The 25,674-nt window shown below is 38.8% G+C and overlaps 1 protein-coding gene across 1 annotated transcript in view; it reads left to right on the top strand.

Annotated features, from left to right (window-relative positions):
- LOC136858487 (G-protein coupled receptor GRL101-like) overlaps nucleotides 1-25,674 on the top strand; it is an 826,319-nt gene that overhangs the window by 492,033 nt on the left and 308,612 nt on the right. The window contains exons 6-7 of the mRNA XM_068225625.1: nucleotides 10,423-10,521; nucleotides 23,490-23,648. Of these exons, the coding sequence (XP_068081726.1) occupies nucleotides 10,423-10,521; nucleotides 23,490-23,648 (258 nt within the window). The remainder of the gene's footprint in view (nucleotides 1-10,422; nucleotides 10,522-23,489; nucleotides 23,649-25,674) is intronic.

The following is a 25,674-nucleotide window of genomic DNA, read 5'->3' on the forward strand; positions in this document are numbered from 1 at the left end:
CGAATACACACGCCGGCTCTGTGAACACCTGCATTAAGGACACAGTAGAACTGGGGGGATATATCACGTGATCTCAATCCGGACAAGCCAATCAGGAGTAAGCTACATCGATACCTCCCGTTCTACAGCGATGGGAACACAAACTTTTTTGTCACCGCACTAGACCCCCTGGTAAATCGCGATGGTGAATGGAAGCGAGCATCCTTGACATGAACTGTTCCATTTAAAACTGTGTATTTGTGTTACCAGGAGGTGACATCGAGGCATCGACCGCGATGTAAACCGCGACCGCGAGCTGCGATGCATCTTCGGTATGTTCGTACCCTAACGCTAGCACAACGGGCTATAAGTAATACTTCCGAATTAAAACTTCTGCACTCATGAAATATCATTCTTGAGCAGGATAGAAATAATTCGGTGTGAAATTTTGTCAGTACTGACGAGAGTAATTAATTAAATTACGATTAATGAATTCCGGGGAAATGAATGGACCAAATAATAATTAATTAGAATACTCGGATAAAGGTTTGTCATTAGGGAAAGTTGTTCAACAGTAGTTCCGTAACAAATAGTTCGAAGAGAAAGTCAGAACTTCATTGTAGAAGTCCTATTGTTCCGTGTTTGTTTTCCAAACAATGGAGAAGCCTTAGATCTCAATAACTCACGTAGAATATAAAGGTGATCACATATCATAAGGGGTATTCTATCAATATCGTTGGCGCCACTGAACTAGGGGAGTGTCGTTAAACGCGAACACACTTCCGTCTTTCACTAATTGACTAACGAGTTAAATAACAAGAGAAGCTCACATTGACCCAGATATGGCGTATTAAGAGGGGCAATCCAGGCTATTACATGGTACGTAATTATCTCCTCCCTTTAAGTTTTTATCTACAATAACGTTCAAAACAGATATTTGGGTTGATATTATAAACTTATTATACAGTATAAGTGAGAGACTTAATGCAATTGAAAATGGAGTGACCTAAAATGAATCAATTAAGGATGATTGAGAACATGTATCTTCTTTTGCAGTAGTACAGCAAATGAACTTTTGAATGTCAGGTATCGAATGCAAAACTCGAACAAGTGGAACTTCTCCCAGAATCGTGCCATACTAATGAAATCGAATCAAAATGTGGCAAAGATAATGCAATGAGCTGGTCGTTGTTGTTCACCGCATTCTGTAAGGAAGTAGCGAGCACTCGGATGAAAATGTTTTTACATCAGTCCGGGAATGATGGTTTGACGGATTCAAAATACATTTTTGCAATTTCTAAGTTTTAAATAAAAATTCGTGTGGCTATTCCTAGCCGGGTGCAGCCCTTGTAAGGCAGACGTTCCCCGAGGGTGGGCGACGTTTGCCGTGTATGAGAACTGCGTGTTGTTGTAGGGGAGCATCATGTTATATATGGCGAGTGCAGGAATGTTAGGGACCCTCAGTCCCCGAGCCGGGGGAACTAACCACTTAAAGTTAAGATCTCCCATATGGCTGGGAATCGAAACCGGTGCACTTTGAACCGAAGGCGAATACGTTTCAGCCAAGGAGCCGGACGTTTGAAAGGAAGATACATGAAAGATGATTTCTGATGAAGCTGTGGTTGTAAATCGCCTTCGAGAGTAGGACCTGCGAGCTGAATAGACGAGGATAGGTTGCTTACGAAAATGCTGGGCTCTGCCAAGAAAGATAACTACGGCGACGATGGTAAGTGCCAGTTTTTAATTATTTAAAGGTAAGGCGTGGTGAACTCATTGAGACAATAGGAAATAAAGCATTAAGGATGTTCATTACGGATGTTCTTAATAAATTCAAATAGCCTTGCCGTCCGAAAGCTAAAAGCCGTTGCCAACTATAATGAAGAGATATGCTATGTATGTATGTATGTATGTATGTATGTATGTATGTATGTATATACTGAACCCATTACGTTTAGTCAGTGCGTCTATTTTCGTCACCACTATAATTTCTGTGAGCGTGATAATCCTCCTCGTGTGTTTCCTCTGTAGACGATCAATAATCCTTCAACCATCAGGTGTCTGCTATTTTGTGTGAGCTGTACAGAAGGATTGTCACATCCTCCTTCGTAAGATTCTATGGAAGGAAATTGGAGTTATCCCGGAACAAGTAAAACTCAAATTTTACAGGGGGATATGATATTTTGAGAGAATTTCCCCACTTGAGATATCCTCTTGATCTTATGTTTATATAATTGATATTGAAGTCGAAGTCATGTAACAGATGGGCGAGAAGTGACGTCAGATAGCACGGCAAGATGAGGACCCCCATAGCCTGCCAGAGAAAAAACAGTATGGGTAATGCAGAGAGCATTTCGCGCCTTTAAAATACCATAGAAATTATTCTGAAAATATGACGGCCTGAATTTTACGATTACAGTGGATGTAGAATTTGTGTAAAATCCCATGGGTTAAAAAAATGCCTGTTCAGCTTCTCAGTGTTGCACCACATTTTGATATTTTTGGCGAAGGTATAGAAAAGAAAAGCGAGGAATAGCCCAGGTATTTTATTGTCAATTGTCACGGTTTGTAACTCGAAGTGTTATACGAGCCGCGTCTGGTAGTTGTAAGTGTATGAATTCTAACGATGTTCTTGAGGAAGTTGGACTTAGCCTAATTCATGCGAAGTTTCCGAAGACTTATAAATATTCAAGTAGTAGAATGTCGATACTCTGTACATTTTAATCATCAGGGTACCAACTTAGCCACTTTACTGCTCATATCGTAGATGACTTAAAAAAATCAGCTATCATGGTATTCTACAGATAACATATTTTAACTTTTATTGATATGTTGGAATATCATCCAACATCAACAAGTGAAATCGTCTAGATCGGGATTGACTAGTTAAAAACAGCGCTACCTGCGAATAGCTTAAGGGTCAAAAGCTTTTAGTCACCGGCCATATGGTGTGGCGTAAAGGGATACTGTGTGCGTAACAGATTGTGGGTCATCAAAGCGGGAATATGTAAAGAAGTATCTTGATTGCTGTTCAGCAGAATGCATTATTCGTTGACGTCGCAATAAACTGAATGCCAAATATCCTGGTTTAATAGCATCTTTAGTCGTTAGATTCATGAAAAGTATGTACTTTAAAACATTTCGCGCATTTTGTTCTTACAGAGAAACAAGAAACTCTATGTCTTCTTTTTACTACATTGGTATATCACAAGAAAGCAAGATTAAAACTTGACAGTGAGCGTGTCCACTACTAGTAAGGTTAGGACTTGGAGTATAGATAGGGTTAACCTAACAGGTTAAAGAAATCAAGCAACAGCTAGAAGCTTTAGGTGACGTTACACAGTGCATAGCCTTACGATGCAGATTTTCAATAGCTACACGTCTCGGTTCAGGTTTGTTTTCTCGTTAAATAAGTTCAAGCTTTCTCCTCACAGTGTCTACTTATGTGGCCTCCTCCTCCTGCTGCACCTCAAAGCGATCACATATACGGCCTCCTCATCATCCTCACGGCATTCACATATGTGGACTCCTTCTCCTCCTCCTCACAGCATCAACATTTATGTAACCTAATCCTCCCCTCCTCTTCATCTTGTCAAGAAGCACATGCATGGACAAGCCTGACCTATACAATTCAAAACACGGTGTTGCGTCTGAACAAGCAATGTTACTGTGAATCGAGAATGCGGTCATGTTGTAAGTTAAGTTTTACAAACGAAGACGAATGATCCTTTGTTGTGCTATGGAACTGTTGTAAAAATTGGCTAAATATACGGTTGAGAATTTGAGGAAGGAGTGAAACAGGTAGTTTCATTGCTGTTCCAACATAATACGGTGACCCTGACGTGATTTAAAGTTTTATACGTTAGATAAGTCATGTGGCGATCTAAATAAATTAGGCGATGGCCACGTTGATGTTAATGATGAAAATGCTGACTTTGAAACAGAATATAACATTGCAGAAGCATATGGAGAAGTAATGCATCGTGTTACGGTTATAAGATGCGCTCAAGTAGGACTAGTCAATGATGGCCAGTCCGTTAGTTCATTACTAATCTCAAGTAGGAGGTAACTGAAACTTCCTAAAATAGAACTGAAACAATTCAGTGGAAATATAATATTTTTGGGTTTTTGGAACCAATTTAAAAGAATTGATGAAGACAGGAATATGTAAGATGCAGATAAATTTCAGTATTTGCTTCAGGCTACAGTAGAAGGTCCACGGGCCAGAGGAGATTGTAGAGGGTTTCCTCGCATCTGCTGAAAATTATAACAAAGCTATTGAAACCTTGAAAAATAGATTCGGTAAGAAAAAAATGTTGACCGAATATTACGTGAGAAAGCTACTAGGACTCGTGATAAAGAATGTAACAGAGATCTAAGCCAGGCTTGAAATAGCTCATCTCTACGGTGAGTTAGAAGCACATTTCAGAGCACTGGAATCAATCGGGATGTCATAAGATAAATACGCATCGATGCTATTTCCACTTGTGGAATTCTGTATTCCAGAAGATCTACTTCGCGTGTGGTTAAGGAACCCTGTGGCAGTCGAACAAGAGAGCGAAAAAGGTACAGTAGAATCTATGAAGACCGATTGAAACATCTTTTAGCAATCTTGCGGTGTGAAGCTGAGGGTAAAGAACGAATAGCACTAGCAAAAGTAGGTTTCAAAGTTCGTGGATATATTGACAATGATGGTATGATTACTGCTGCAGATTTATTTTCTGGTGAGAAGAAGAAGAGTTCTGTTGTGTGTCTGTTCTGTCATGACAATAAGGAATGTTTCCATGCCTAAAAATTATCCCTTAGCCATAAGCACGACTTGGTGGGAAGAGGGAAAGCATGTTTCACATGTTTAAAACATGGTCAACGAGCAAAAGACTGCAAGCAGAGAGTAAGTTGCATAATCTGCTCCAAAAGACAGTATAAAATCATGTCTCCAAATTTAGAAAATACACGGATAAATTTATCTGTAGAAGATAAATTTGATTAAGGCGTCAGAACGTGTTTATCAAACCAATGTACGGTAACCGTTCATCACCATGCCATAGGCATGTTAGGAGGTTTATTCAATCATATATGCCGTTTTCCTCAACATTCTGGGACATACAATGTCGTAATTAGCAGTCTACATGCCGAACCGGGATGTGATTTGCGATACGCCAGCCCGAAGGGAGCAGTTTTCTGCGCTGTATCGAGAAAATGATTGCGCATTACTGCTGAACCTTGAAAAATCGCGCTCTCTTTTCGTACGAGCGAGGAGGAGAGATGGCGCTACACGCGGAAATGCAGGTTGTCGGAGAGTGGGCTGAATTAAAGTGTGTTAACCCCCAAGAAATAAATATCCTTTACTAATTCAACACCGCATTCATTGGTGCCACTTCACCATAATTAACTAAGAAGAGGAAGAAGAAGAAAACCTTCATCTGAGATCATCTCTGGAAATTTATGAGTCAGGTCTCATTCAAACCGATGTATTTAATGCTAATTGTTGATGCATATAAATGCAATACTTTAATAGTGGATTGGTAGTGTCGCTTGTCATATAGTGGTACGCAGATTAAAGATGATTGCCGAAATCTGACAATGTGTGGGAAAAAGTGGGAGGTCTTGCGTGATGAACCATGACGCGTGAATTTCTAAAACAACTCTTTTGAGATTGTACATGACCCACTGATCGTTTTTGTTTCAAATGAGATCAGTAGAAAGTAGGGGTCACGAGCTATAATTTGATTGCTTTCACGTCGCTGAGAGATTCCGCTTACCGGAGCTTCATTTAGACCAGGGGCGTGGTTTACCTCCTCCTCGACCACTCAGTCCAGATATTATAAATAAGACTTGGACTTAGACGCAGTATCCCATTGTAATTTCTGTAGCCGCAGTACTCACACGTTAAGAGCGAACTTGGATATCAGTGTATGAAGTGTTGTGTCGAGGAAGAAAAACACATCAGTGCGATGTAAAATATCGTGAAATAAGCCGTGTGGTACAAGATAATGTACAGTGGTGATGAATAGAAGCCTTATTTCAAGATGTAATCTTTTAAATATCAATGAGAGTCAGTTGCGGCTCATGATGCAATCATTAGTGAAAGGGCAAACGCATCAGGTTGTTTAGAGGTAGTGAGACAGCTAATTACGTTCAGTAATTAGTATTGACCGATCTAAAGCATTTTGAGAGTGAGTGACGTTCAGTAAAATGAAAGAACTATTCCTGATAAATTTAGCGTTTGCGTACTCCATGGACACTTGTGGTGATAATTAATTAGACTGTGTGATTAATGGGTAAATGAATAGTGATTTATACAAACTTGCCACTATTTGGATTAATCTATTTAGAGTTATTAGTGGATCTTATCACTAGTATATCCTTTGAAAGCACATAAACACTGTTTAGTAACTGATTTTCCCATTTTTGCCTTATGTTCGTGAGTGATCATCGAGCCCCGAGAACTGGAGCCTACGAGAATCGCGCCTAAGTGCTTGCAGTCATTTCTACGGGGAACGTCTAGAGACTACACTAAGAAGACCACAGTTCGAGACATGGATCGTGTTAGGATGAAAAGGAACCAAGGATTATCAAAGAGAAAAGCAGTCATCATGATGGTGTAAAATCTCAAGTGTACCTTGAGATGACAGCAAACCATACCCGGCATTCGAAAAGTACATTTCATCTGAATATATTAAACCACGAGGTTTCCATGCCAGTAGCAATATTTATTTTATAAATATTAAAATGTTATAATTAATAATATTAATGTAGGGAACACTATACGCGTGTGACTGGGAAAAGATTATTTATTATTTTAGTTAGGGTTTCTTGATTATTCAAGAATAATCATTGATATTTTGCAGGCTTATTTGTATGAATTAGTATATAGATCTCATAAATCCTTCGTGTATATGAAGCACATATTTTGAGAAGAATAGCGCTTTAGCTTAATTTATAACTTCTTCGTAATGTTACTATATGGTAAAGATTTTCATAGTAATTTTAATTTAAAATATATGTTTGCTTCAAGGTGATTCAGGTACTTATAAATCCAATATAATAATAAATGATTATTGAAGATGTTCAAAGCGAGGTAATATGTGAATTATATAGATATGCAAGTAAATTGAATTAGTTAAACAACCTGTGAGAATGGAGTCTTCTCTGTAAATTAATAGAACGGATTTGAGATGCGGTAGTATGATATGGGAAGGTGAAGCTTGTGAGATGTTTGAGATGTTGGAATGATAAAGGATTATAATAATTATGGCTGTTGTGATATATTGAATTAAGCTGAATATGTAGCCAGATAATGAATAATAAGAAGTGGTGGCTCTCAAATGAATGCGTACATGAGAACGAGCCAAGATGATATAAAGGAAAAAGAAAGAAAGAAGGAGTACAATATGTTTTTGTAGCCGCAGAGCTGGACACACAGCTATTGTCATACATTGACTGATTTACGATGTAAGGATTTTCAGGGCCTGAGCGGAGATTTGTTGTTTCCAACAAGCTCAGCGCTTCCCTACAAGCCTTCTTTCATTTGCCAGTGCAGTATCGATCCCATTCTAATGATACGTTATGAATAACGTGGATAATTTATGATTTTGCGAAGGATGGACTCCTCCCCATTTTTATGCATTAAATTAGCTCGTGATATTAGTTTCAGATTTTCTTTTACCTCGGAAGCTGGTGTACTTGAGTTCGACTCACGTCGGGACCATCGATTTAACCTGATACTATAGCTTGATTAAGCCATATCTTCAAGATGCATTGTGTGCTATATGTTTGATATTGTTGTATGTAATGTGTTTACGTGTTTTATTATTCCCAAAGTGTTTTATGGTGATGGGTTCGATACCAGCGTTGATTGATTTTACTTTAAATATAATTTGTTAGGTAAATCCAGGATACGCGTATGTGTTCAGTGTAACATGTAATTGTTGTGGTCAAATAGACCATGTGTTGATATACGGCGATGCAATCTCGTGTGTAAAAGTAAATGTACTATTGGAAAGCATACATTCCACAACCATGATAGTTAATTAAAGATATGATTCAACAAGAAGTTGCCATTTTTGATTAGCCTATTAAAATAATAGATGCCAGTCCAGTGATAGTGCGGCGTTAAACACGTAGCAAATGCATCTTTAAGCAGCTTATCTAAGTGGGGCTCTGTAAACAAACTTCAATTCAATCCTTAAAAAACTAAAGCCAAGTTGTCACAAGGAGAAGAAACGTTAAAAACCCAAAATTATTATGAATAATCACAGAATCACGCTAGATGATCAACTTCTATATTTGCGTGTTGTGTTTGATAAACAGTTGAATTTAGGGCACATCTAAATAGATTAAATTTGAAATCAAGCAAATTCCAATTATGCCATTCAAGTTGAAGGTTTTTCCACCAAAGCAATTTCATTACATTACTGTAGATGTAATGGCCATCATTTTATTTGGAGTCCCGCACTCATCCTTGTTCGCAGAACTATCATTTTAGACAAACGTTTCGTGACTTCCTGGTTAATTTGCTGTAATCTGTTCCAGTGAATTGTATTTAGTATGTCGATAGCATTTCATGCACTTTGTTATCAACGTTTATCTCTAAAATCAATTATGCATGGCACTCCACTGCTTCCATATCAGTTATTCGCAGTATTGCCATGTGTACACTGTGGATAAACTTTCATCACCAGAGCAGCACACAATCAGTTCACAAAGTATGCTGTTTCAGAAATACTACCAACCTTCTGCCTAGAGTTGGCAATCGACTCTTTATGGTACTAGGAAATATATTTCGTTCCACCCACCACAACAACGAGTGATATGTGTGCTGATGACCTGTAGCACACTTTACCTAACCACCACGCCAGCTTATGGCATGTGACGAACTTCATAGGTGCTGCCAACGTCAAACACAGAATCTGATAATTAGCGCTTGTGTTTGTTTATCACAGTGGGTATGTCAGTGGACCGAGTACAGTCTGCCACGATGGAGGTATTGTTGTAATATCCTCGGCAGAGAATACTAAAGGATATTATTCTATATAGCCCAGACATTCACCCAAGAAAGTAGAATGCGCAGTGTAATCGCTGGACCAAAGCAGAAAGTAGATAGTCCAGCGAAGGAATAGATAAGTTGTAGGGAGATCAAACTGACTCGCCTAAATAAGGCTCAATATTTCTTGAATATCTCAGAGGGAAAAGGAATAGTTTTAATTGCAATTATATGTGGCATACCATGGTTCTACATTACCTGTGACCAGTACCACAATGCGACGATCACCATGAGTCTACGTTACGGATTATTAGTACCACTATAGGAGGAACATCATGGTTGTGCTTTACCAGTGATTATTACTATTATTAGGGTCTGGTGAGCTGGATTTTGGACCGCTTTGGAGAACAAACATCATCTGAGAAAATAAGGCATTGTGAATTGGATCCACTGATTGTTTTGGATCCATGGTCATTTCTTCATCACCATTCGTTTTATATTCTAGTCAGTGGATACATTTTGAAGTTTTAATTATCATTTCATTTCGTTACACCTCGTACCACTAGGAGCCGATGGCCTAGCTGTTAGGCCCTTTAAACAACAAACATCTTCATCATCATCATGACTACAGATAAAGGGACTCAGTAAAGCCTTCGACTGTGTTCACGCTGATATTCTACTAGCCAAACTTTGCAACCTCAATTTCCCAAATAATACGCTACCCTGCATATATTCCTACCTCTCATATCGACAGCAGTGTATTTCTTCTCATGGTGAACTGCTGAGGCTGAAGTACCACAAGGGTCCAGGCTAGGACCATTCCTATTTTCAGATTTTATCATGAGATTACCTTGAGCAATAAGACGTAGCAACTATAACTTGTATGTAGATGAACTTCTTGACAAGACCCAAGACTAGAGACACATATGTATATAACTGATGACCATGCACTTAAAAGTGAATGCATTGAAATCACCATGTATTATGATAAGTAACCCAGGAAGTCCAAACACAGCTTAACGCAACAATTCCCATTCAGCCCACAGTACTCAGTGGAACTTTAACATTATCTTCAAACAGTAAATGTAGAGTTTCTGTTCAAAATGTACTATTTCCACCTTAAGAAAGTTGCGAGATGAACGCAAGAAAGGTAAACAAAAATGCACATGGAACGTACCCATGATAGGTTTTGGCGCAAATTTTAAGGAATTACATCTGCCTGGTCTGGATTGCTCATGGCGGTCCATAATATTCAACTACTGTAATGCATGTAGAAGAATCACTGATTTATTGTTTCGAAGTGGAAATAGCACACTTTGAACATACATTCCTCAAATATATTCTCATGAATGACACCACATTTGTCCTGCTGTGATGTACTATTTAAGTAATACTTTGCACACCATTATAAATCCATATGTCGCACTTTATAATCCTGATATCCCACCTTGTTCCAGCAGAGCAGTTCGTGAACTGTTCAAGTGGAAAGCGGATCCACAGCTACTATTGGTGTGATGGATGGCCGGAGTGTCCCGACAATCATGCCGACGAGCTGCACTGTAAGTTTTAAATGTTGGTGGCTAGTATAGTCCATATGATAACCCAATACCGGTAACCAGAAATATTCATTTACAGTTCCTTGTGTACTTACATGATAAGGTATTAGCACCTCTTACATTTTTTTTGCTAGGGGTTTTACGTCGCACCGACACAGATAGGTCTTATGGCGACGATGGGATAGGAAAGGCCTAGGAGTTGGAAGGAAGCGGCCGTGGCCTTAATTAAGGTACAGCCCCAGCATTTGCCTGGTGTGAAAATGGGAAACCACGGAAAACCCTCTTCAGGGCTGCCGATAGTGGGATTCGAACCTACTATCTCCCGGATGCAAGCTCACAGCCGCTCGCCTCTACGCGCACGGCCAACTCGCCCGGTGCCTCTTACATTAAAGCTAGGGACGAATTATACGCTGGTATCACTTAAGGTCGTGTGATATCACACAAACAAAATTAATACTGAATACGAGATTTTAATTATTACAAAATATATTGAAGAATATAAGGCTACCTTCTACATGTTGAATTTGAACGATTTTCTGTAAAAATAAATATTCACCAAAATACACCAAAATACATACATTCCTCAAATATATTCTCATGAATGACATCACATTTGTCCTGCTGTGATGTACTATTTAAGTAATACTTTGCACACCATTATAAATCCATATGTCGCACTTTATAATCCTGATATCCCACTTTGTTCCAGCAGAGCAGTTCGTGAAATGAAGAAACAATATCAAATCGGACACTACTGTACATTTGCACAAAAAATGCAATTATACTGGTTTAGAAGTCAACAAAATAAATGTTCACAAACAGTAAACTGTAGGAAATTGGAGATCATGTAATAAAGTTCGTGGATATGAATAAAACTATTCTTTGTACATTTTGTTTGCGTTATGCCCAACGTTTTTAAAGAGAAATGTGTTATATATTCCTAGAACCACTGTTAAATATTTTTAAAATGTCTGTGAACTGTGAATTTTAATATTGGTCAGCTTTTTATCACTGTTCACGTTGTTTAAAGAAACCATAAAGCATTTGGTCTTAGATGATGATGCTTGTTGTTTAGAGCAGTATAACATCTAGGTCATTGCCACCATTTGGTCCTAGATTTAAAGATGAATTTTAATTGCAATAAAATCAACTATCTGTTGAAAGTAAAGTAAATTAATTTAAAACAGCTTTAAAATGTCAATAGATAATGGATTCCAATTCTCTATCTCCTAATCTACAATAATTTTATATTAGGCACAATTCATCTCTACAGTCATGCTTTTACCTTGCAATAATAATGATACGTACTCATGAAACATATGGCTGATGAGGGAGGTATGGGGAAAATCAAAAAGGAGCATTTATGATCAATGGAATATAGTAAATAAAATGTAAGCAGCCTATGGGATGGATTTAAAGCAAATTTTCAGTAGTGTGAAAACAAGTATGAACCATTAAAAGTTGTAAGGAATGGTAAGGGCCCATTATAATGCAACGCAAATAACGAGATTAAGAAGGAGATGCAGATTAGAAAAAATGGAGTTAGCAATGGTTCCGGGAGACGCGAGAGATTGAAGGAATTTACTAGGAAATTGAATTTAACAGAAAAAATCAGCTAAGGATAACATGATGGCAAACATAATTGGCAGCCATATGAATTATAGTGAATAATGGGAGGATATGCCTAGATACTTTAACCAATTGTCAAATGATGTTCCACCTATTTTACACTGTTTTAGATCATACATTTAATTATATATTATTTTTATGGAAAAAATGAAATGAATCCATTGTAGTAGATACCTTAAGGTAGAAACAGATTTCAAGAAGGACATTCCAGGGATCATTAATGGACAAGGTGAGTGTATATGTGAGGACTTATAGAAGGCAGAAGTATTTGGTCAGCAGTATGTAAAAGTAGTTGAATACAAAGATAAATTCCAGATAGAGAAGGCGACTAATACCGGCGAATTACTGAAATTTGCCTATGATAATAAGGACATATACAAAAGATACAAAAGTTTTAACCTAGAAAGACAGCTGGGTTTGATAAGATTTCTGGAGATATATTAAAGGTTATAGGTTCGGATATAGTGCCACATCCGTAATTTCTTATTTGATTGCTGTTTGTATGAAGGAGCGATTACCAAATGAATGGAGAGTTGCAGTGTACAAGGGAAATGGTGACAAACAAAGTAGTTTATTACAGGCCAGTCAGCTCGACATTTGTTTTTTGGAAGCTGTGGGATAGCATTCTTTGTGAATATATTAGACACGTTTGCGAAATTACTGACTGTACAAGGCAATTTGGTTTTAAGACGGTTTATTACAGTGAATCTGAGCTTATAGCGATTTAGCAAGTTATAGCAGATACTTTATATCTGGGAGGTCAAATGGACTCTATCGCTATTGTCCTATCTAAGGCTTTTGATGGGGTAGGTCATGCGACTATTAGACTAGACAAAAGAATTGTTGAATGGGTAACTACATTTCTAGAAAGTAGACATCAGTTAATTAGAGTAGGTGAAGTGTTATCTGATACTGTAATGATTAAACTGAAGGTCCCCACAGGGTGGTATTGTTGGCCTTTATGTCTTCTTATGTCAGTGACATGAGTAAAAATTTGAATCACAGGTTATTCGCAGATGAATTTCGAAAGGACAACTTGTGGCAAATATTAATTTATAGGACGAGGAAATGGATTGGAATCAATTATCAGAGGAGATGTTTGATACATTTACATGTTCTTTGAAATAGTTTGACGAAAATTTAGGTAAACAACTGATAGGGATTTTTTTTTTTTTTTTTTTTTTTTTGCTAGTTGCTTTACGTCGCACCGACACAGATAGGTCTTACGGCGACCATGGGACAGGGAAGGGCTAGGAGTGGGAAGGAAGCGACCGTGGCCTTAATTAAGGTACAGCCCCAACATTTGCCTGGTGTGAAAATGGGAAACCACGGAAAACCATTTTCAGGGCTGCCGACAGTGGGGTTCGAACGTACTATCTCCCGAATACTGGATACTGGCCGCACTTAGGCGACTGCAGCTATCGAGCTCGGTGATAGGGAATCTGTCACCTGGGCGACAGCCTTAAATGCAGGTCATTGATGATCGATTGAAGAAGGGCTGTTACAATGTCCAGTATAGGGAGGGACTGGTAAAATCACGTACCGTATTCATTGTCTGACACCTGAACTAATAAGGTTCCTACTAGCCTGAAGCTAATCGCTAAGCCAAGTTTCTATGCCATTTTATCTCACTACATCAGATTTAAAATCACTAAGCACGAACCTTTTCAACTTCCTCTGCACCAGCTCCATTTCACTGATAAACTCTGTTTCATGAAACTCCATATTCCACTATTGATCTCACAACTGATATATCACTTAGTTTCTGCATATTATATTACATTTTTAACAAACCCTTTTACAAGATGCAAGCTACCAGACTTGACAAAATATAAGATTGTTTGGAATTTCCAAGAAATTTAAACTGGCACATTGTTCATTGCATTGACCATGCAGATAGATAGTGTCTTAAAATTAACTCACATACATTCAGGGCTGACAGGACTACGACTTTTACGGACGAGACTATCTCGAATAGTAGACAGAAAACTAAGCTTCTAATTATTGTTCCCCACGATTCTATCAGCAGAACAATCAAGTAAATAATTTTAATCCTTATTGACGGTAGAAGGTGAAGGGAGGCTTCTCTTCACTGACTTCATTCAGGTGATAAAAATAGGATGGTAGGATCGTTAAAGTATACAATAGCAGTATACTGGAAAGCTACCATATTCATTCTGTTGATGTTTTTATTAACAGCCAGACCATGGAATTCTTCATGAACAGTAGTCCTGAAAGCTCTCTGTACCTGAGATTTGACGGAACGTACTTGACGGTATCTAATATTGCGCAAGAGTTCCCCATGATTCCAATTTTCCAAATATGAGCAAGAGTTTATATCGTTGCGATATTGTCGACGAAATCGTGTGAAGTTGTGATGGGTCGTTCATGTATGAACTGATTCTATAATGCCCTTTAATGAAATTTGCTGTTTTTGGCGTAAATGTGGAGAGTGGGCTGGAGCAAGATAACATGATTAGAGACTTCACTTTGCAGAGGGAGGGATGTGAAGTACTCATCCACTGAGAGAATGTAATAACTTCTCAGTCTTGTTGCTAGTGTATGCAAGAGGAGACAGGAGACTGAAGCTAGAGATGGTGGGTCTGCTAGACCCTTCATTTCAACTTAAATCACCGGTACTATATGGGTCTCCTTTTCGGCACGGAATTGTACATATCCCTATACATCCTGAGAATGTACGAAACAATACTTTAATTGATAAGTCAGTTGATTACCGTATATCAATTGTGGCAGTTACATACACCATACCTACCACCAGACTATTATTAGTTTGCGGTGTGACTTCAAATCATGTGGCATACATACAATACTCCTGGACCTGGAATATAAGTATACAAGAAGGGGTAGGAGACAAACAAGGAATGTAGGATGTGTGGGAGGCACGTAATAAAACGTGACAACCATATTTCTAAGATCAACCTTGTTGAAGGATATATCTTGAAAAACTAAAGATGTATAGAGAATATCAGGAGTCATCAGATAGAAAATAATATATTTCTCATGAAGGTCATGAACATGATGCTTCGTCTACGAAACAATGATACTGGAAGTGTAAATCTAATTTTACAAATTAACTCGCTTCAGAAATGAAGACACTTTTACCAGGAAACACAACATTTAGAAAACTAAAATGTAACAGTGTGTAAAGAAATTGACAGATACAACTATAATTTAGTAAAGGAAAATAATCTACCTGCAAGATTTTATTATACCTTCCGGAAATGTAATTTGACTTTCATCAATAGACAAGTACAAGATATTGCATATATTTTTTGGACTATTCCTAGACTATGTAGCTTTAATGCAACCATTAGTGTATCAATTGTAATGAAGACCTCTGAGGATAATGAGCTTACTTCCTCACATCATTTGTACTACAATAACTCTTAAATAAAGGAACCATCTCTGCCTACGGCATTTGTAGTCCACATTTTCGAACATTTTCCAATTCATAGCAGTATTCGGAACTTGCTTATGATTCTTCAGAATACGCAGTATAATCTCTTCCAGACATATCATTATATGTTTTTTTATAAATAAGCACTAATACTTGTACTAAAATTATAGATCGAATAAATCAATTCAGCTAAAAATAAAACAGTAATTACATTTAATGCGTTTGCCATCCAGGGTTCGTTTTTCCCTCGCGCTCAGGGAGTGATCCCACCTGTACTGCCTCAAGAGCAGTGTCCTGCAGCGTGAGACATTTGGTCGGGGATACGACCGGGTAGGAGGACCATTAACTCGTCCTGGTGGTCTCACCTGCAAAGCTGAGCAGGGGCCGTATTGGGGAATGGGAAGATTGGGAAGAGGTAGGGGAAGAAGAGGGAAGACAGATGGGTTTTATGGCGACGATGGGATAGGAAAGGCCTAGGAATGTGAAGGAAGCGGCCGTGGCCTTAATTAAGGAATGGTCCCAGCATTTGCCTGGTGTGAAAATGGGAAACCACGGAAAACCATATTCAGGGCTGCCGAGAGTGGGGTTTGAACCCACTATCTCCCGGATGCAAGCTCATAGCTGCGTGCTCCTAACCGCACGTCCAACTCGCCCAGTAGTGGGGAAGAAAGTAGTCGTGGCCTTAAGTCAGGTACCACCCCAGCATTTGCCTGGAAAACCACTTCTAGGATGGTTCAGGTGAGAATCGAACCCTCCTCTATTCAGTTGACATCCCGAAGCGGAGTTCACCCCGCTCCAATCCTCGTACCATTTTTCAAATTTCGTGGTGGAGCCGGAAAACGAACCCGGACCTTCAGGGGTGGCAACTAATCACACTTACCGCTACACCACAGAGGCGGACGAAAATAAAATTATACCAATATATTGAATTTTTACGACCATATTTTACACGAAACATAATTTCAACGTATTAGGCCGTGTTTGGTGCATATAGAACATACTGAAGAGATGTTATGTAGGGAACAAAAACTGCCAACTGGACACCAGTGGAATCCGAACCCAAAACCTCCTGATTTCGCGTTGGTTGCTCCATCCTACTGAGAGCTCTTCAATCTGCAATGTGTACTATATGTACCAAACATGACCTAATACGTTAAAAATTTATTTCCAGTACAATGTGGTCATGAAAATTCAATATTCATTGACTTGGCCTACAACGGGCGACTTGCACGCACTCTACAGTGTATGGCAGTAGTGCCATACCTGTAGCATAAAGCCTTTCCAACAGAACAAACAGGGTGAGACTGTAATTGAAATTAAAATTAAAGTTAACTAGATATGCTTTGGCGGCAGGATGTATGACCTTGAAGTGACCCTTGGCTGAGATTACGCACAATACTAGCGGGTAGGAAAATGGCGCTTAGTAATGTTTGTGCCTGCACTGCGGCAGTATTGATGTCAGCGTGATGAGCTGTGAGTGTGTGTGTGTGTGTGTGTGAGCATGAAATTCTGTGTGAAGTTAGAATACACAGCCAAGGAATCCTAGAAGCTTATCAGTACAGGCTTGTGATAAGCAGTCTTTACCGCGAGCATGAGTGTTTCAGTGGCACGCGAGTTTTGTGAATGGTAGGGAGTAGTAAGGAATCTGTAAATTATATATATATATATATATTTGCTATTTCTTTTACGTCGCACCGGCACAGATATGCCTTATGGCGACGATGGGATAGGAAAGACCTAGGAAGTGGAAGGAAGCGGCCGTGGCCTTAATTAAGGTACAGCCCCGGCATTAGCCTGGTGTGAAAATTGGAAACCACGGAAAACCATCTTCAGGGCTGCCGACAGTGGGGCTCGAACCCACTATCTCCTGATTACTGGATACTGGCCGCACTTAAGCGACTGTAGCTATCGAGCTCGGTAATCTGTAAATAATAATAATAATAGACATGATATAGGCTTTCGGGCTTATGCCGTGTCAAGAAAATAAGGTGAAATTCTTTACATTTCGCAGAGAACTGTGCTCTGCGTCATCAGAAGAAAATTTCGACTGTCCACGAGAAAGGCTTCTTTAACAATGAGCTTTTGAATTTAGACGTTATAATGGAAGTGGAAATTGTACGTTCATTCTTCACTAGATGGCTCCCAGGACGTGGTACAGCGCTGGCGTTCGAAGCGAAGTTGATGGAACCATCATAAACAGTCTAAGACGGTCACATGACGTGTGTACGTAACACATGACATTGAAGGTGTATGACATAGGGTGTGTGAGTCAACCTAAAGTCGATAACAGTCTCCGTATACCTGTCCACTCAGTTCTTTAGTCACACGGTTGATCATTAAACTGCGAAGCAGGCCAAAGGCAGGCATTCATACAAGTGGCGGCACATGCTTCCCCTTGTGCACCGTCACTGCATTGTCCTACATACGCTGGTAATTTCACGATTGAAAAATCCTAAAGAGCTTAAATGTTTCTAAACTGCGAGTTTTTAACGTGTTCTGCTTCACTCACCTGCGTTACTGCGCTCCGGATGATGGCACAATGAAGATGTGCCCAGGACCATTGCATGCGCCAATAGTATATCAATGAATGAGGCACTTAAACTTCCGATTTCCCGAACTGCTTCATTGTAACCATACTCCTCCTGCTAAATGTGATCAGATACAATGGACCATTCGAAAGACTCATTTCGAGCTTGGTTCTCTCAAACACTCATTGATCACAGTCCCCGAGCAGAAAACTTTGAACGAGTCTAGTCTGAATGAGACTCATCTTTTATAAAATACAGTAGCCTAAATGGGGTCAATTTTTACTTTGGGAAACTCAAATAGTCATAAATAGTCTTTCAATTAATGAAACTAAAATTTGATACCGTAACAATTTATTTAATTGTATCATTACATAAATATCTGTACAGAGGTTCTATTTTTCTAATTAATGGTCATCCATCAGTACTTCACATCACAGCCTCGACGGTTGCAAGGTAGTATCACGTCACACATTTCCTATCGCTAATTTCATGGCGCAAATTGTCAGATGCCCCCAGCCATAAGACATAATAGATGTCATTTAGCTTAACTGTAGTGGTACTTACTCTATAGATGTCATTTAGCTTACCTGTAGTGGTACTTACTGTGTGTATCTGGGGATTATCTGAAAAAATGTTTTAAAAAATGTCTTGCTATTTGCTTTACGTCGCACCGACACAGATGTCTTATGGCGACGATGGGACAGGAAACGGCCGTGGCCTGAATTAAGGTACAGCCCCGGCATTTGCCTGGTGCGAAAATGGGAAACCACGGAAAACCATCTTCAGGGCTGCCGACAGTGGGGCTCGAACCCACTATCTCCCGATTACTGGATACTGGCCGCACTTAAGCGACTGCAGCTATCGAGCTCGGTAGTCACGGAATTTATGATACATTTTTATCATTTTTATCATGTTGCTTTTGTCGATGGGAATATTAGGTATAGCAGTAAGGACAATGTGAGATATTTGAATATGTGCACTACTATTCCTTCTTTCCAACTAATCTCACTGAAGATCTGTGGATCAGTGGTAGACCGTCGGCCTCCGAATGCAATATTCGCGAGTTCAAACGCGGTGGAGGTAGTCGGATATTTGAAGGACAGAAAGAGGTCAATTCGACAGTCCATGTCGTACGAATTCGGTATGAAAACGTCCTAAGTTTTTGAATAATTGATACATTTGATGTTTAATTATCAAAAATCATTCATAGATGCGCCCTTCGAATGTCCGTTTTACTCCGCCATCTGGTGGAGTAAAACATAACTTCGAAATCGACGCGCAGGGAGCCTAGGTGGCATCAAATTACAAGAATGTGCTTTACGTCGCACCGAAACAGACAGGTCTTAATGGCGATGATGGGTAGGAAAGGCGTGGGATTGGGAAGGAAGCGGTTGTGGCCTTAATTAAGGTACATCCCCAGCATTTTCCTGGTGTGAAAATAGGAAACCACAGAAAACCATCTTTAGGGCTGCCAACAATGGGGTTCGAACCCACTGCATCAAATTAAAATGTCTGCACACAGAAAACCGGACTGACCACTCAGACTATGTGATTACAATATTGAGGAGCTATCTGACGTTGAGATGGCCGCCCCGGTCTAGGAGGCCAAGCATAACGGCCGAGATGATTCGTCGTGCTTTGGTTTGGTGTATTATTATTGTTACGGAGTTATCCGTGGTAGTTAGAGGTGAAAGAAGGTGCGGGCTGGAATAGGTCTCAACTACACAAGTAAAGTTAATTTAAAACTTTAACAAAGGTTATATTTTCTTTTCAAAATCAACAGATAACAACAACAGAATAACAGGTACCAAGTAGCAGGAAAACAAGTTAAGAAATTACAATCGTTACAAGATTTGGGCTTCGAGCCCCAATATTAATTTCTGAGCTCTCAGCTCACCACCACAATAGCTAAAGGGCAGAAAACCCTTAAGTACGCGGAGCACTTGCTCCTTATTACAATGTTAAGAGGAAAAGAGCAGACCCGCTCTCAATTTTACAAGCCTATCAAAGGCTACAACAAACTTCATTCCTAACTGCCCTTAAGGCACACATACAGTGAAACAGGGGTATCTTGTACCCAACCTACAGGGCCTTTATATGAAGAAAACAAACTCTGCGTTAATTAAATGGCCCAAAAAACCAAATTGACTGGAGGCGTAGCTTGCACTCCTACATGAAACTTCTTAAAACCTAGGTGGCACTCGGCCAGTTATACAGGGGCTAATCCCATACTAGGGAGGTGACTCGTAGAAGAATAATTTATTACACTAAGAAGAGAAGGAAATCGGGTATGAAAACGTAGTCACCTCAAAACAACATGAGTGGGAGCTCGAGAGGGTTAAGCACTCTCTATCCCAAATTGCGGTTAATTTACATGAATATAGTAAGGTTTACATTAAAAAGGATTCAAACCTTCTCCCGCGGGTTAAAACTGCTGAGCTAGCAAGAAATGAAGATGTTAACAGACCATTACCTTGTTGATGAACTGCTGCCCGAAGAAAGAGGCGCTTCCCGCCCCCTGCTACATAATCACACGCTAAGAGAGATGTTACTGAAGTGGCCCGGAGACAAGAAAATCAGCAGTTTTTATACCCTCGTGGAAAATTCGATACCTTTCAAGAATGAAAAGACACACCCCTTCAACTTTATTTGTAGACTAGGAATTACACATGGAAACCTGAGGAAGAAAACTATGATTGGAGGAAAATTACTTACAGAAATTACTGATTGGTTAAATTCAAAACTGGCGGAAAGAGAAGGGTTATACTGCCAACCCAAAAAATGAATGAAAGAAATTTAACAAAGAACAAACTTATGAATACCAAATTTCTTCAAAAAACAGTTCCTTCACTTCGCACTAGGGTGCATAATTATAGTTCTTAAATAGTGCCATCTAGAAGAGAATGTCCACACTTCTTGCTACAGAGCAAACAAATACAAATCGAAATAGACATAGTTCAGAACACTTCAAAATTTACAGTAGAGACATCTTCCGAAAAACCATTGAGTTAATACAGTTTGTTAAAGTTCAGGCTTCCTCCTGTAGAGGGATTTCAACTGGCGCAATATTTGAATTCGCGGCGTGGAGGTGTACCGCCCGGTACAATTATTATTATTATTATTATTATTATTATTATTATTATTATTATTATTATTATTATTATTATTATCACCGTCATCGTCATCGTCATCGTCATCGTCGTCGTCGACGTTATTATTATTATTATTATTATTATTATTATTATTATTATTATTATTGTTATTATTATTATGTATCTCAATGAAGATGACTCAAAAGTTTAGATTCATTGGACATAAATTATCTATCTCTAGCCATATTTCCCCATTTCTATAACAAAGACCAATCCAAGATTTTATCTACCCTCTTGAAGCAGCAATAATTCTCGGTTCTGTTGTTATTTGCTCTGCAACATCTTCCTTGTTCACTCAGCTTGAGTTGCCCGTTTGTGATAATCTGATATTGAAGGATTAAAGAATATTATTTCTCCAGAAACTAACATTGTTCCACCTCCCTTGTTTGTTGCTTTGAAATAGTATAAAATTCAACGCTACTTGAGAAATTGTTATTGCGTAATCCCTTTGTCAAGTACATTCAAACTATAGCCTGCTCTCTGTGATACTCTCAATTCATTCATTTAGCAATTCTGAACATTCATCTCTTCGTGAAACCATAAACAAGAAATGCTAAGTGCTCTATTTCCAAGAGACGATTCCTTCAAACGAGATGTGGTATTATATCCCGTTAAATTAAATTTTCAGCTCACATCTCCCTCTATTATAAAATACTCTTCTGGTTAAGAACCGACAAACTACTATATCTTCACATAGCAACTCTCGTATTTCGCCTGTTGCATGAATCAAAACCCAGTATCCATCCTCAAAGTTTAATTAGCCCTCCTCCTCTCATGAACAAAACACACGATCGGCTTCTACACTTTCAATACCCGTGCATCGTTCATCACCATATAACTGCTCCTTTCAAGTGTCTGGTGCAAGTCTTTTGAATCCTTTCCAGCTAGTGTTAGAATTTTCACCTTTTTAGCATCTTTTAAGCGGTCTTGCCGAGATTACCTATTAAATATATAACCAGCTTATGTGAATGTCAGTATGAATGGACGAGCGAATGTGGTTAGGATTACCGATAACGCATGTCATGTTTTTCTGAAGTTTATATTCAGTTTTAAGTGGTTCAGTGTAAGAGAGGGCCGTGAGCCCTAAATTCGCCACAAATGAACGCATCGAATAAATAGATGAATGAAATAATTTGAAGAGTAGCAAGGCTACTTTTTTACATATCAATCAATCAATCAATCAATCAATCAATCAATCAATCAATCAATCAATCAATCAATCAATCAATCAATCAATCAATCAATCAATCAATCAATCAATCAATCAATCAATCAATCAATCAATCAATCAATCAATCAATCAATCAATCAATCAATCAATCAATCAATCAATCAATCAATCAATCAATCAATCAATCAATCACCACTGTTATGCATTTAGGGCCGCCACCTAGGTGGCAGATTCCCTATCTGCGTTTTACCTAATTTCAAAGAATTTGGAAATTTATTGAACATTTCTCTTGGTAAATTTTTCCAATCCCTAACTCCACTTCATATAAATGAATATTTGTCCCTGACCAAAATTTGGCTGCCGATTGAGATAGCTAGAGATAAAATTCAGGAAACTCAATCGTCAAAAGTTACCAGTGTTTCGCCCAGAGTGCGGCACGGGCTCATCAGTTGGATACCGCACCTTTTCCAAGACACTGGCCGGCTAGCACGCCGGTAGCGACACCACTGCAAGCCATACTTATGATACGCACAATGCAGTGCCGACTTACTAGGGGAGAATTGCATCTCCACTTGCTATATTGCCCTCCCGGGCTAGCATGACCAAAATTTGGCTTCCGATTGAGATAGCAGTAACTTTTGACGATTGAGTTTCCTGAATAATATTTTCCCCTATTTGTCATGACATGAATGAACAAACTGACCATTATGGTGAATGATGAGGCAGAACTGTGATACAGGAAAAATTGGAGAAATGATTCAAATACTAATGTATCCACTTTGTATTGTTTTACAATTTCTATGATTTTAAGAAAAGGAAACATAATGTTTTGACTTTTGTACATACTCCACAACTGAGCGGACAACTACCTTCGCATTGATACGTCCTGATTAATCTTCGTCTACCTGTAACGGTTTTAAACCTTTAAGCAGAATTATTTTCTAGTTGGTAATCTGTCCACAAGCCTTGATTTTGTGCCCCCTACATGATTTCTTCTTTTTTGTGATTTATAATTCGTAACATTTTTATTCAAAATTAGGTGGCAAACTAAGAATGGTCTCTTGATATTGCAGGTGAAAACTGTACCGGTGAGAATGACTTCCTGTGTCCAAACGGACGCTGCATCAGGCTCGCCAACGTATGTGACTCACAGTGTGATTGCATACCACTATTCCCCAACGAAACCTGTGCGGACGAGATAAACTGCGACAGTTGGTACTCACGATATCAAGGTATTTACTATCATCGTATTATACTGTTTATTTCCGCGAAAAATTATTAACAAAAATGGTAACAATGTTGTCTGAGGTATGTGATTATAAATAACACTAGCAGAAGTACCCGTTCTTCGTACGGGTTATCAGAAACTGACTTTAGTTACTCATACTATCGGTGTGACTGACTTCATTAGATATTTATATCACTGGTGTATTTATCTACTTAAGTACGTAGGAATTATTTGTCATGTTTGGAATTATAGTGTATCTTCTTCTTTTCTTCATGGGGCCTCGGAATATTAGTTCCTAATTAGCGTCGACCTCTAAGATCTTTTGCTACCATGTTTTTCCTTCATTCCCACCTAGATATACCTGCTCCCTTCACAAAGCTGCAGGTTTAGTGTAAGTATATTTCCGCTAGATAGTACCACAAATATAAATATTATTGAACTAGCTTACCCGACAGACATAGTTCTGTCAAAAATAGATTACAATGGAACGAACTCAAATTTAGTCCGTACTGCTCTGGGATATATTTGGCCTTGTATCTGTAAATTAAGAAGGACAGGTTTATTATTTTTGTCACAAAAACTATAAAATAAAGTAAACAAAGCAATATGGAGGATAAATCTGCTTGTTATATGTTACCTTGAAAGTTTTCATGAAATTGTCCCGAAGTACATTTGTTGCCCCAAAATGCAGTCATTTGAAAGCAGTTGTTATATTTTTGAATATTTGTAAGGAAATGTATGGATTCTGTTCCTGTTTCTGAAATCAATGAGTACAATGGATCTGGTGGTGGAATCAATGGCACTAATTTCACTGTGCCATTTGCGCAACACAATCCAGCGGCTTCATTTTTGTATTTCAATGCCTTACAATATTGGCAAACTGAGTTCATATCCAATAGTAATGCATTGATAGGCACTGTAGTCAATTGAAACATCGTAACTGAAAGCAGCTCGATTCAAACTTGCAAGATTATTAGCTGAACGACGCGCTGCACAGGTTTGTGATATTCGAATCCTTTCAGTTTCATTTCACTCTTCACGTTGTTGTGCAGTTCGATTAGACTGAAAATTAGCTTGGCTTGTAGCATTTCGAGTTCTTCGACCGAAGTTGCTCCGCCCGCGTATTATAGGCGGCATGAGTCTGGAAATGAGTATACTGTGTATGGAATCACACACAAAATAAATCAATCAACCAAAGAAATCGATGAACTTGTTTGTTGAGAAGCGAAGATTTAAAAACAATCAGGGTAGACAAAGGTCTCCAACTATGACAAAACACGACACTGCATGCGACTGTCTGGAGAGCGTATGTTTGGGAGATCCGTACCGGCAGACGAGGCAGCGAGACAGCCAGCCAGCCGAGTCACGCGCGAAACCAAAACCCAAGGAGACGTTTTTCCTGTCACAAACTGAGAACTAAGCGAGAAAAGAATTTGGGGTTTGTTTTAATATCTTCCATATCCGAAGACCATTTGCCTCGCTTTGACCCCCCATGCAAATTCAATAGCAAAGAAGTTGGCCAGCGACTGACATTTTCGTGCCTGCACATAAAAATCTCTGAACATGACTGAAATGAAACACAAATAGTGCATGTTCTTATCATTTAAATTTAAAAACAAACTTATCTACGTCGAGCTGAAATGTTCCTTTACCAGCAGTGAAAAAATTACAAATATAGTGAATATAAAATAGGAGTTATGACATGATACGTTCTATGCAATGAAGATTTTGCATTTGAGGTAACATTCCATTATTTTAACGTTTTCACACTCAATTATTTTGTAAACCGTTTCTTGTTAACGGCATCAAATGCGGCTTGAAATTTTGTACATAATCCCATATTCACCCATTTTAACCGATAACATTCAGATTTACGGACATTTGGCAAATGCGCTGGATTAGAGGAGGACAGCGCTAAGCGCAAACGTGGGAGAAGGAAAGAGAGACGAACAGTTTGAATGGAAAAAGAGAAATGGGACTTTTACGTTTTTCCAGGCATTTTTTCCAATTTTTCTCTTCGTAAAAACCTT

The sequence above is a fragment of the Anabrus simplex genome, chromosome 1 (genome assembly GCF_040414725.1).
Source record: "Anabrus simplex isolate iqAnaSimp1 chromosome 1, ASM4041472v1, whole genome shotgun sequence".
Lineage (NCBI taxonomy): Eukaryota > Metazoa > Arthropoda > Insecta > Orthoptera > Tettigoniidae > Anabrus > Anabrus simplex.